At 39.5% G+C, this 14,166-nt stretch overlaps 1 protein-coding gene across 1 annotated transcript in view; it reads left to right on the top strand.

Annotated features, from left to right (window-relative positions):
• The first annotated feature begins 693 nt into the window (after positions 1-693).
• The window catches only part of LOC106937245 (junctophilin-1), a 36,063-nt gene continuing 22,590 nt past the window's right edge, over positions 694-14,166 (top strand). The window contains exon 1 of the mRNA XM_015018652.1: positions 694-1,481. Coding sequence (XP_014874138.1) covers positions 694-1,481 — 788 coding nt within the window. The remainder of the gene's footprint in view (positions 1,482-14,166) is intronic.

Raw genomic sequence — 14,166 nt, 5'->3', positions numbered from 1 at the left:
CCTCTTATTATGTGACTCATAGCAATTCCCTGTCGTCACAGGCAAACAGAAGTGAATTTGCGTATCGTCAGTGAGGAGAGTTAGTCGCTGCCTGAAAACATAATCCTACCCAAGTGATTCTTGTTTATACCAAGTGATTCACAGAATCAGATGGTCTTCAATTAAGCCTTTGATTCAGTTTGCTGTGTTTACCATCACTGATCTAAAAAAGAGAAAGCATTTCATTAGCTATATATGTATATTTTACCCCAATTCATGGATCCTTTAAATTGCTGTATGAGTAAGTGTATTCATTTCTGCACCTTTGTGAAGTCCATTAATTTCTGCCAGAATCCCGTACATACTTGCCTTCAGACCGTACTCCAAGTCTTATCCTGAACTGACGAGTAGCATAAAGAGATTCTTAGAAGTAGAGGAGCAGATTTTGTTTGTCCAATTACCACTATTAAATTTCCTGCCTCAGTATGCCAACACATAATGTAAATAAATTACATTAGTTTTCTCAAACAGTTCCCAATCTTGACCACCAAAAATTCAATTTCTGAAAAATGCCAACATATAAGTCTTATTTCCAACCATTTTCACATAGTAGACATGACAAAAGTGAAATATCTTTAGAGCTTGTAAGCGGAAAGGGATTTTATTGAAGAATGAATGGTGAAATGTTACGGAACCACAGCAACTCACTGGTTTATGTCTGCATGTTTCCCAGGAACCTATCAAGGCCAATGGATGGGTGGGATGCGTCATGGTTATGGCGTCCGTCAGAGTGTTCCCTATGGCATGGCCACCGTTATCCATTCCCCGCTTCGTACGTCCATGGCCTCCCTGCGCTCTGAGCAGAGCAACGGTGCAGTCCTCCACGACCTCTCCTCCCCTGTGGACACGCCGACGGGCACTCGTGGTGGTTTCGTCCTCAACTTCCACTCAGACAGCGAGGTCGTCACCGGCAAGAAGAAGGGCCTGTTCCGCCGGGGTTCCCTTTTCGGCAGCCTTAGGCAGTTGCGCAAGTCTGACTCTCGGACCTCTATCTCCAGCAAACGTAGCTCCGCAAGGAGCGATGCCACCATGAGCCGAATCAGTTCCAGCGACGCCAACTCCACCATATCAATCGGTGATGGCGAGCTGCCAGACGAGGACCTACCACTGGAGGACCACGTGGACGCGACCACGACTGAGACCTACATGGGGGAGTGGAAGAATGACAAGCGTAACGGATTTGGTGTTTCAGAGAGATCCAACGGGATGAAATATGAAGGAGAGTGGCTTAACAACAAGCGCCATGGCTATGGGTGCACTGTTTTCCCAGACAGCACCAAAGAAGAAGGGAAGTACAAAAATAATGTGCTGGTGCGTGGAATAAGAAAGCAGTTGATTCCTCTTAAGAATCCCAAAACCAAAGAGAAGGTAGATCGTGCTGTGGAGGGGGCACAGCGGGCTGCAGCCATTGCGAGGAGTAAGGTGGAAATAGCCGCTTCCAGGTACTTGTGATGCTTATGTGTATGTGTGTTTTCATTCATCCTCCTGTACATGCATGTGTGTGTGCACTGTTTAAATAGACAACAAAGACAGGAGAACACCCTGAAGAGGGTTTTCATAAATTGAAGGCTCTGAGTTGTCTAGTGACCTGTTGTCCAAACCTTTATACATCATCAGCAGTCAAGGATTTTGTGTTGCCAGGGCAATAGTCCCTGGAAAAAAGGTTCTGTTTCTATTCTCTGCACAAGTTTTTCATTCCCAGGGGAAGGGGTCGGGCGTCTTTGTTTGCATTGTGTGCGTGTTTCGTGTGTCGGAGAGTTCACGTGTGTGAGCTGTATGACCCATAGCTGTGCCCACGCCAAGTATTGCTCTGATGTGGCATCTGCTCTTTAACAGGTGAATGTGATGTGACCTTTTCATCCAGAGTCCCCCCTACCACCGACCTCCACCACCACGCTGGGGCTCACAGCATTGCTTTGACATCCTCTGCTTTCATTGCATCAGGGAATTGTATGAGTGATGACTTAGGGAGCGAGTACAAGCTGGGAAAAGGGTTTGATGCAATCAGGCATGGCTGATTTTGCTCCTGCTCTCCCAAGGGGGGCACATAAATTTGCCTGCATAAACATGTCAACGACAATTTATGAAATCCAGAAGCTCAGACGTGTGAGTGCACTTTAAACACACGGTTAAATCACAGCACAATAACTGATCATTTGTTGTTCATCCTCACGACGACCGTAGCAACATGTGTGAAGCTAACAAGACTTAGATTTTGGCTTGGACTGCTTAAAGTGTTTCAACATTTTATCTGTGAACATTCTGTATCTCCCTTTAAAACTTAAAAAACAGAATTGAGTTTTTCCCTTACAGGTAAAGTTCTTATATATGTTTGGCTTATTGTCTATGTCTGCAAAGGTTTGTGCTACGTGGCTTAAGTACAGTAGGCTGCTTCATGAAAGAGCTGAATAATTTTGGATATGTTTAATGTCCTGTCATCATCTTCACATATGCAATATAAATGTGAGGCTTTTATTGTTTTATTATTTTGTTTTCAAGGTGGATACGTCCCTTAGCAAACGAAAGCAATCACTAAGGTCCTAGCATGATTGGCTCTTCTTAGCAGATTTGGTTTATTTACATTGGTTGGTTTCCTGGATACCAAGGGCCAAGTACTTGTTTACTTGGTCATTATATTCTAACTCTGTACAGATAAGAAAAAATCTACTGTAATTCTTATTCTTTTTTTTTATAAGGTGTTTATGATATATTATTTCTATTGTAAGAAGAATATTTTTATTTGAGTTTAAAGATGTAAAATAACACAAGGCTGACTTGACATGTTTACTGCAAAATATCTTCATTCCTATTTTGTCAACAACAGAACCTGCATTAGGGTGAGACTTCATGCATGTCAGTGAAGGCCACTGGGCTTGAAATAATCATACTGGGAATGGAGATAAATGGCGGATGCTTTTAAAGCAAGAGACATCTGATCTCCTCTTTGGTTGTTTACACAGGGAATCGCCAGGAAAATGATTCAGTTTGCACAAAGTGTTTATATCAGACAGCAAGGTTCCCTCTGCTGAACTTGAGTGATCAAATTACAGTCTGCATCGTGCGCCGAAGTCTTCAAACTTTCTGCCTCCTTTCAAGATATTTTTTAAGAGCACATTTATGCTCTGAGCTCCACAGAGCGGCGAATTGTCAGCACGTTACGTAAGTCCGGTTGTACAGTACAGTGCACTGTGAAAGATGCACTCGTATTGATCTGGTCCTGGTCACGTGACTCTCTGTCTTTGATTGTGCAGCGTTCCCAGAGGACGCAGAGGGAAGCAGGGCGAGCTGAGGGAGATGAGCGCATGCCGGAGAGTAAAATGAATTAAATCGTACGAGTTCTAATAGAGCACGACCGGGGGAGCTGCGTGTTTGCTGAGCTGATGGTTTCTGAAGAGGAGGGCTGAGATGATGGAGGAGCAGGAGGGGGTGCAAAAGGGGCATGGAGAGTAACACTCCCCTGTGGTTTTACAGTAGAGAGGAGCTATCCCATCCGCCTCTGGGATGGAGCTGATGACCTCATGCTTGTGATGAGCTAATCAATAGAGAGCCAGCGTGATGCAGTGGAGTGAAGTTTTCTGTCTCTCATTCACAGTTATTGTGCCCACCTATCTTTGTAAAATGGACACTTTCACCAAGTCCGCTGCGCGGACGCACGCGCGCACGTGCGGGTGGGCGTGTGTTTGTGTGGCGTGGTTAAATGAGGCCTGGGAACCGAGATAAGTGACCAGGCAGCTGAAAGGTTCACAGAGTCATGAAGCTTCTCCCATGAATCGTTTTTTTGTTACAGTTCAGCAGTTTAGGTATCTTGGTAACTCAGCAGTTTTGCTGTATGTGCACACAGAGTGTGCAAGGTACTGTGAAGCCCTTTGTTATCTCAGCTTCCTATATAAAGCTCCTCTGAATGTGTGCAAAGAACAGATGTTTAAATGACTATTAAGGTGCATATCAATCAATCAGAATGACGTCAACATTTTAATAATATTTTTTACACAAAAAGAAATCTATCTAGCTATTGTCAGTAGCTTACAATTAATGAAAACTTCAAATAATCTTTTTTTTTAGAAAAACACTTTTTAAGTTTTATGGTCATTTCATGACCAACGCACAAAGAGAGAACACAACTGACGCAACAGTTTCCCTTAAGAAAGAGAAGCTGGTTCCTAAAGAAGCGAGGTGCAGTTTTCAACTTGTATAGTAATGGCAAGTTGAGTAGAAAATAAAAATGGGGGAGGGAAAATGTGCAGAATCAAATGTCTTGAGAGGAGAAACAATTCACAAAACAAATTAGATGAGCTACAGATGGCTGCTATTTAAGCAACCTGACCTCAACCAAGCCATAGGATAAAAGTCTCCACGCCACATCGCTGCAGTGATTCATGCTAAATAAGCCCCAACAAGGTGTTTAGTTCAGTACATAAAACACTTTTCAGTGGGTTGAAATTTCTGTTTTGTAAATTCTCTTTTTTTTGTCTTGCGTTCTTATTGCCGAAAATACCGGATTCCACATTTTCTTTATCTGTAAGCCAGGATATTTAAAATCAACAAAAAAGTCCCTTTAACAGTAATTTGCCTAATATCAAGAGGTGTTGTATTGATTTCTTGAGATTAGAGTTGCAGAATACATCAAATAGAAATGGTCATCTCAGATTCCATGTGTCACAATTGTAAGGGGCTTCTTGAATGCAGATTTAAAGAATTTAATTGAATATTTTGTCATTCGTACAAATGAAGCGTGCCAACAATTTACTTGGCTTGTTGGATGAATGTTCCCCGTTGGTGGCTGTGATGGATTCACATTTTAAGCGGCTAAGTTGCTAAAGCTCTCAAAGAGTTCAGATTTTAAAGAAAATAAATGAAAAAGCCAGGCATATGTGAGTTAGACATATTGTCATTTCATTTTTATGGAGAAACGTTACTGTTGCATGTTTTCCTATTATAGTACAGCCGGAATTGGGATGTACCTAAAGGTTGCATTGAGCAGAAAGACAATGCATCTATGTAACGCTAGACCATCAAATGTCTGACTGTAAGTTAGAACATGACATGAAATCCAGCTGGACATAGTTGTGAGCCATTTGATGCCACTTTTGTCTCTTCGTGCAAAGATTTGCAGAATCGTTGTTGTTTCCTGTTTGTTTTGTTTTTGGTGTGGAGATTTAGCAGACCCACACCACTTCCATCCAGGTTTCTGACAGTAAAATGTGAAAAACCAAACTGACTGACCCTGAAGTCAACGTGATGAGGTAGTAACCTGTTCAGGGAGTAACCTGGAAATATGACTTTTTTATAATCCAGGTCAAGCGTTATTCTTTTCAGTTCACTCTGTGATTGCCATTAGGTACTATAACCTATTTTGTTGGAGTGAAAGCCTAACTAGGCATTCAGAGTCAAATCTACTGAGTGAAATCAAACTAGTCCTGTACTGATCCTTATTTGGACTTTGCAAAATAAACCCAAATTGGGTTGTTTTTTTTTAACTGAGAGATTTTAAAGTCATTTGTAGCCCCTGACTAATCACACAAGAAGACAATATGTTTTTTTTTTTTTTTTTGCTGTCTGATTTCACAATCATATCATTCACTAATCAAAGATTTGAATTAGTTTTGTGGTTTGGAAAAGAATTGTAATAAAATGTTATCAAACTATTAATAAAATGGCGCATTGTAAATCTATGTGAATAGTTTTTTAAATGAAAGAAATTATTTCTAAAATGTCTTTTATTTTTATTTTTAACACACGTGCCGTACTGTTAAGGAGCTTGATGAATAGGTAAACCATGTAAAATTGCTCATGTTGGACCAGTATGCATCTTGGGCTAGCTAGCAATTCTGTTAGTGCCACATTTGAACTTCCTATGCACAATGCGTAGATATTTTTTTCTTGTAGCACTTGAAGAACATTCTTATTTATCACATTTTATTTTTCCACCAACTGCCCAAAACCTTCTATGTAATTTTTTTTTTTTAATTAAAAAGGGTTTTGGTGCTTCTTTAGTAGTTAATTTGTCCAAATAACATCAACTATCATCAAATAGATAGCAATTAGCAAGAAGAAATATCTTGATTGTTTGTTTGTTTGTTTGTTTTTTTCATATGATGTTGATGCAACACCCCAAGAATTTAAGTTGCGTGAAAATGTTGGGTCAAAATTCTCAGTGACCAAAGAAATTCTGTAAAACAGCACGTTAATCTCCTTTCCAATACTTCCCTTTAAATAAGAAAGTAGTGGAGTGTTTTAGGTATACATGCACCTCTATCTATATACCTTCACTTATTCAGAGCCCAGCTATTTGCGCTCATGAACCCCTCACATACATATACACTGAGATGCACACAGCCTGCTAAACAAACACATACAGAGTACATGCACTGTGTGTGCCTCTGCTAGTGTATCAGCACTGAGCGCTGCCTAAATAAGGCAAGGCATCAGTTGGCTTATCAGCACCAGCCAGAAATATATACCCGTCCCAACACTGATATAGCCCCCCGCCATGTCTGTGACACTACCATCTCTCCTGAAAGTGTGTTCACGTGTGTCAATGTGTGCGCGAATGTCTAAAAATGTGAGAAAGTGATTCAAAGGGAACGGGCAAAGCTTTCTGAGTGTATAGATGTGAAAATATGTGCAGAATGCGTTTGTGGTGTTTGTGTCCGGGGTGTTTGTTCATCACCTGCTGTGCGAGGTGACCTCAGCCACACACCACCCGCTCCTTTTTTGGGGAAAGTTATTCAACGACACGTGAGTAGAATAATTCCAGCCCTACGTACAACATCAACTGTCCCACAACAGCAGGGGCTCCTTCTGAAGCAGCTGTAAAGTCGAATATTTGTGAAATAGCTAATGTTCTGTTTGTCACCATGTCTTTTTGATCACACTTAATGTCATGTTTGCAATAAAAGACATTTACAGTAGCAAAATATATATATAAATCACATAGAGAGCCTACAGGTATGAAGAACTGTCCTGTTATGACAGAGTGTTTTAACATCAGAATCAAACACGCAGACGTACACATATAAAATAACTATCCAAATAGGGTTCGTATATTAATATTTATTACCAGGGTCAGTGCCAGCTACTACATATGACAGAGCTATAAATAAACCTGCTGATGCAACAACACATTTCATCATAAGTTAGTTGAGCGGGTTTTAAATGACCCACTGTGTAATCAAATTACACTGTGAAATTTAGTCTTCTGTACCTAACTGCATTACTATTATGTGAAGTCATAACTAACAGTCATATGCCAGTGGAAGCAAATCATTTTAAGAGCTATGTCATTATTAATTAGGAGCTTTTACATATGCATTTAAAGTGGTCTCCATGTTTATTGGTGCCAACGTTAAATCCGTTTCAAAAGATGCATTTCCTCATCACTGTCGTTCTATAATCTAAGTTTAATGGGAAGAAAAATATAACATCTGCTCTTTACAAAGCAGAGCATAATTGAAAAGTGGAAGGAAAGTGATGCACTTTTAGCTTTTTTTTAACCAAGGAAAATCTGAAAAGTGTTTATTATTCCAATAACCGTTCAAAGAATCCAATTGTCTTCAGATGTCACTTAATCAATTAATATGGAGTTCATATGTGTAATGCAATCTCAGTATAAATTCAGATGTTCTGAGAATGCTTTAGAGCAGGGGTCTCCAATCCTAGTCTTTGAGATCTACTGTCCTAAAAGCAGTCTGGCTCTAACACACCAAATTGACTCATTAACAAAGGCCTCCTTGTCAAATCCGAAGGTATGCTGAGGAGGTAACACAAGTATTTCATTCAGGTGTGTTGGGATAAATAATTGGGAAGAAAAAAAACAAAAAACGAGAGGGATTTAAGAATAGAGGAAAGGAAGAAAAAAGAGAGAAAATGCAAGAAAATATATTCGGAATCTGTTTCTACACCTGCAGAATAAGTAAAAAATAAAAAGAACAGAATCAAGAAATCACAAGTACATTTGCCAAAAACATGTATTCAATGGCAACCACAGCCCAAGATGGAGTGTATCTCTCAGTATGTGAATCCATACCTGACTGAACTAGGTGCAATGCTACTTGACACTCTATTGGCTGGCGATTACAAATTTGCCAATCCAGGAGCAGCATTTATTTCCTTGTCTCTGATTGGCTGCACCTCCAACAGTGGGAATAAGGAGATGCTTCTGCTGTTGTACACATTCAGATGTATTTGATGTTTGAACTCTTCAGTAGATAAGCATTAGGGGACCAAAGTATTCACAGATTTAGCTATGTTCCCTGTACCCCACTTATAACGAGGGTCCACTACATGAATTGAGCTCAATTTGACTTTTTTTTGAGAGACATAGTAGTTATTCAAGTACTATAGACAAATAAAGACATTTTTCAGAGTGAGAGGATGAAGCTATTTTCTTTTTTTTTTTCACTTCCTACTCAGATATATTTCTTCTCCCTGGTGGGAGACGGTAAGAAGGCGAGAAAGAAAAATATATTTTGGCAGAAATCAGCTCCTAGCCTGCAGCAATTTGAGTTTGTATCAGTTCCAGAACACTGCGTAGACTGATGATAGCAAGCAGAAGTAGAAGCAAGTGTACAGTATGTGGAGACCAAGACTAAGAAAATTTTTGGGGTGATTTATAGCCACAGTGTTTGAGCTCTTTGTCCTCAAGTGACTATTTGGGAAATGGTTGAAATGACCCGAGAGAGGACGGAAGGGGAGCGCTGTGCTGTGTCACAACCCAATCCTATCGCCGACAGGACCGGCGATAGGATTGGGTTTCAGCCACATTCCAGTGCTGTGTATCTGTGGCTTGTAATCTTTCTGGGAATGGCACATATTTCTTCAGCTTCTCCAGAAAGGCTGGGATGAGTCAGCCAAGCGGGAGGACAAGCAGAAAGGGAGAGGACAGGGGTCATGTGGTGTCTCTGCCTGTCGTCTTTTTCATCTTTTTGGTGAACCTGCCATTGTTAAAAATGTAAATATATATATATATATATATATATATATATATATATATATATATATATATATATATATATATATTTCTGTTTTTTTTTAACCTACCTCATAAATTTCTCACCAGTTTTGCGTTCCTTCATTCAGTTCATGCTCAGTTGCAACTCAGGGGAGTGGATTTCGTGTTGTGTCGGACGCTTTCATATGCAGAAATAAACAACGCTTCTGTTCATCATGTATATTTGCCGCCACATGTGTGGAAGGGGCCGTGTCATCCTCAGGAGAGTTTCAAGGTAAAATACTGCACAACAGTAGCCTGTTGCGGTGTGGTTGAACATTTCATACAGCCATCGATGCACTACTTTGGAAAATGTTCAATGAGATATGACGGAGAGGGAAATCCAGGGAAATCAAGTGGCTGAATTTCAACGAAACAGTAATTGCATCAGCTAAAGGTACTGCAGCAGCCCAGTGTCTGAAAGAGCATGTAGACTGTAGCAATGCCTATAAATAGAAACATGCCAACGAGACAGAGCGTACACTTAACCGCGCAATCGAAAGCACTTCCTATTAAGTTTTGATTCTCATTTAAATGATTTCCGTGTTTTGTTGACTGCTTGGAATTTGCCAAAGTGTTTTAGAAAGTGTGTGTCTGTGCGTGTTAGCTTATCCCTGTCAACACCAATTAAGGGAATGCGTTTGTGCAAGTAATTTAGAAACTGCTGGTTCCACTGTCTTTTGTGTGTCTAGAACTTTTTTTTTTTTTCATTTTTAACATTGCGGTCTATTTTATGAAGATTTTATGTGACAGACCAACACAAAGTTGTGCTTAACTGTGAAGTAGAAGGTAAATAAAATATTAGCGACATGGACGACGGCGACAGGCATTTGACCTGTAACTGGAGGGCAAGACACTTCACCCTCCTTTCCTGCTGGTGATGGTCAGAGAGCTCAGTGGCGCCAGAGTATGGCAGCCTCTCGTCTGTCAGTTCTGCCCCAGGTCAGCTATGGCTACAGCCAGCATTAGGATGTGAATGAATAACTGAACATAGTGTGAAGCACTTTGGAGTAAATACAAGTAAAGGCTATGTAGCATGAGTTTCCTTTATTTTTTAAGTCTGTACGGTGTGCAGTTTCATTTATTGCCTTCATTATGATACCCCTAAATAAAACCCAGTGAGTCTAGCTACCTTCAGAAGTCACCTGATTGATATTATCTGTGTGTAATTTAAATTCTGTATAAATCCAGCTCCTATGTGAAGTCCTCTGAGGATTGTGAGTCTTTTTTTGTTTGTTGTTGTTTTTTGTTTTTTTTCCAAAAAGAAAAATCATTAAAACCGACGAACACGGCAAACAAGTCAGAGATAAAGTTGTGGAGAAGTTTAAAGCTGGCTTAGTTTATGAAACAGTATCCCAAGCTTTGGATATGCTGGGAACACACTGTTCAAACTATCATCCGAAAATGGAAAGAGTTTGCGACTGCAAAGCTGCTGTAAGCATTGCCAACTGAACCACTCTGAAGAAACTGCAGCGTTTACCAGCTCGGGTTGGAGAATCTGTCCCTCAACTATCAGAGTTGAACAGAAGTCAGAAAGGGAAAAATACAAATTATTCATTAAAAAAAAAAAAAAAAAAAACATACAGAGGTTGTTAAACACTAGAAAGGCAAACATAAAGCCAGAGCTACAATCAAATTGTTTAAATCAAAGGGTAGTCAGGCTAAAACAGCCTAGTCAAGGTTTAAACAGAAGTTGGTTTAGTGTGCGTGGCAAGACGTGAACATTGTTAGTAGAGACATATCCTAATCAACCTCACAGTTAAATATATGCACAAGACCCATTACAGCTTATCTGTAAAAATATTGAAAACCATGTGTGCTTTTCCCTTCCACTTTATATAATGCACTACTCTATGTGGTTCTGTCACATGAGATCCCAATAGCATACATTAATGTTTGTGGTTGTAAAGTGACAAAATGTGAAAATGTCCTAGTGCTAAGAGCACCTTTACAGCCGTGTCAATCAATAAAATGTGCATCCCTCAAAGTAGTTTGGCTTACACGACCCCTTATATATGAAGAAGGGTAATTTCACATAAACCCGAATAAGAAAAGTACAAATTTAGTCTTGGATTTAGTCAGCTGGGCCTGTCAACTTATGTTATCAGCCTTGTGGTAAGTGGAGGAACGTTTATCTTTCAGCTAGTCTAGCATTTGTTAACCTGGTCAAGCCAAAGTGTTAGAAGAAATGTCAAGCATGAGCAACTGTGATAAAGACAGAGGTACTTATTACTTGAATATAATTATAAACATATTATTATATTTGTACACAGAAAAGTCAGTAGAGCCGTGTGTCTTTCATCTCTGGATACTGATGCTCCTCTTTTAAATCTCTTCAGCTACTCTGATTGGCTAGCTAGGCTGTTTTCACTCCAGATGTTCACGGATTGGATTATGGAATTATCACGTCTGTTGCTGAATGCGACTTTTGCTTTTCCACTCAGAATCATTTCTTCATGAAGTATATTCAGAAACTGCTGTAATCAAATGTGGAAATGGTCTAAAAACATGCCTGCTATCGGCACTGGGAGACACCATGACCAACTTCTCTATGTTTGTCGTTCATAAATTCATATAATACTTGACTTTTCTTGTGCTTATCACATATTATTTTCTAGGTCTCATCTTGTTAAATAAATAACCATTAAAAAAAAAATAGACGGTGTGAAGACACGTCTTAGTGTTTTTGCTGTGAGCAGATGTAACTTAATGCTAATGCTGCTTTTGGCTTTGCGCTGAAAAGAAAATTGGTGGTTGTGCGGGCATGTACGCATGTGTGTGTGTGTGTGTGCGTGTGCGTGCGTGTGTGTGCGTGTGTGTGTGTGTAAGCTCATTTGTGTGAGACAGCAGGGCAAATGGTGGCAGGAGATTGGAGAAGACCATAATTAAAACTATTGCTTGAGCTCAAATCGTTGCCAGGACAATATGACCTTTGCTCACACAGGTTGAGCTTCAGATGCTGAGTCTTGTAGTTGAATAATTGCATATGCTTGTTTGAGTCTCTCTCTCTTTTTTACGCTCAAGTGAGACAGTTTCACTGTATCATAATGTGTTTAATGTGTCAACTTCATCAGTGCATCTTTATCCTCCCTCACCAAAAAAGTGGTGAGCCTATGCTGATATAAAATTAATTAATAGAGGCTCAGCTGAAAAGTTGGCTCAAGCGTTAACAGATGGTTACCATGGTTACTGTTTTAAGGACATCACAATGTCTGAAACATCTGTTGGATTTCCTTATGAAGTAGCCAAGTTAAGAGACCCTGTCGGTTTATAACTGGGTTGAAATATACTTTAAGAATTTGACACTGTCTCAGTTTCTTGTTGGAAAATGGCAGGATAAAAAAAAAACTGATAGTAAACACTGTGATGCAACTCTAAAAGAGGTCTTTGTGCGTTTCTTTGCTCCCAGTTTCCAAGTAGGCACACAATGCAATAAATGTTCCTCAAAGTTGATGTAAATTTTGATTGCATTAAAGTCGTTTGCATGACAGGCAGTTTGTTTTCTAAGGTGCAGGTCCAATGGTTTTGCATGAGTGCGTGGGTGTGTGTGTGTTTACATTTCTGATTAGTCATGAAACCCTATGTCCTGATTTGCATAACAAAGCCCCCCTCCCCCTTTTTTTCCCTCATTTGTGTATGATGCAGACGCAGTTTCAGTCTTTTTTTTTTTGCCTCAGGACTGACAAAAAAAAGAGAAAAGAAATTAAACAGTTTGGATACATATAATGGTCTGAGATGGTCAGATGCTGTTTAAAATGGTAAATTGGTGTGTCATACTATTCCTTTGGTTTATCTTTTGTAAATATGATGCGAGAGAAGAGGTCTTCCTCGCTTATGGGCTGTAAACCGTCAATTACCTGTGTAAGATAGGAGGGACAGAACGGACGTCCTTCACAATTTTTCTATTTTGAACTGAGCTTTATCTTTCTGCTAACAGGGAAGGGTGGTCCATCTCTCTCAAAGCAGAGTTTTCCAGCTTCAGCCCCTGCTTAGGTCCTTGCTCAAAAACACCAGAATCAAATGACTAAATTACTGTAGAGAAAGATTTAATACATGAGGGACACCATCCCTTGAGGACTCCCATTTTAAAGTAAAGCCCAAAAAGCTCAAACTATAAAACAGATAACTTTACCTATTTTTTTTTTCACATTGTTCATATCTGTTCTAGTCTCTGGAGGTTTTATATCAGCCTGTAGATTATGTGCAGCTAAAGTCAGTTTCTAAAATTCAAATAAGAAAAAAAAAAACTATTTGGAGTCTGAAAAGAAAGCGTCTGGTTATGTTTAGGGTGAAATTATGATCATGTTAAGAACCAGCCCATTCACCTGTAGATTGAGGGTTTGGACACATATTTAAATGTAGTGGAGTACTTACAAAAGTACATCCATCCAGTTTTTAACACATTTTCAGTTCTGTTCAGCTTCACCTGGGGTCAACTTTGAAAAAAAAAAAAAGGACATGTTTTCCGGCAGCATGCCATTTTACCTGTGCTCTTTGTATTTGGTGATGCTGTTTACAAATATCAGCAATTATGATGTGACTTTTGCCAGCTAAATTGGTGTCATTTGAGGTGAAAAGGACTGTCAAACAAATCCCTGTAAAAACAAACAGTGGACACAAATACCAAGTCACTGAAGTACAATAAAAGCTTATCTATAGGTCCGCCAGCTCAAACATAAGTCTGAAGACCCCTGCTGTATCGGTGTGCTGCTGCTGTTAATGGTTTAGCCACTGAGGCTCCCTCCCTCTGCGTGTTTTAGCTGTGTCAGCTGTGGCTATGTTTCACTAGCAGTGCTGACACGAGGGACACAGAGCTGAAGTCTGAATCCCAACCACTGCCCTTTCCCAAAAACCACAGGGGTCATTTTCATGACAGATTCTGTGTCAATCTTTAAACACACACACACAAGGTTCAACTCATATTATAAAAACTTAACAATGCATAACGAAACAGAGCTGGACATATATATATATATATATATATATATATATATATATATATATATATATATATATATATATATATATATATATATATATATATATATATTTTTTTTTTTTTTTTTTTTTTTTTTTTTTTTTTTTTTTTTTGGGGGGGGGCACAAAGGGGCTTTGGTGGGGGGGACTGGGGGGGGGGG

The sequence above is a fragment of the Poecilia latipinna genome, unplaced genomic scaffold (genome assembly GCF_001443285.1).
Source record: "Poecilia latipinna isolate Pla-1442-1.1 unplaced genomic scaffold, P_latipinna-1.0 Scaffold2302, whole genome shotgun sequence".
Taxonomy (NCBI): Eukaryota; Metazoa; Chordata; class Actinopteri; order Cyprinodontiformes; family Poeciliidae; genus Poecilia; species Poecilia latipinna.
The sequence above is the reverse complement of the archived record's forward strand: the minus strand, read 5'-3'. Positions and strand labels throughout refer to the sequence as shown.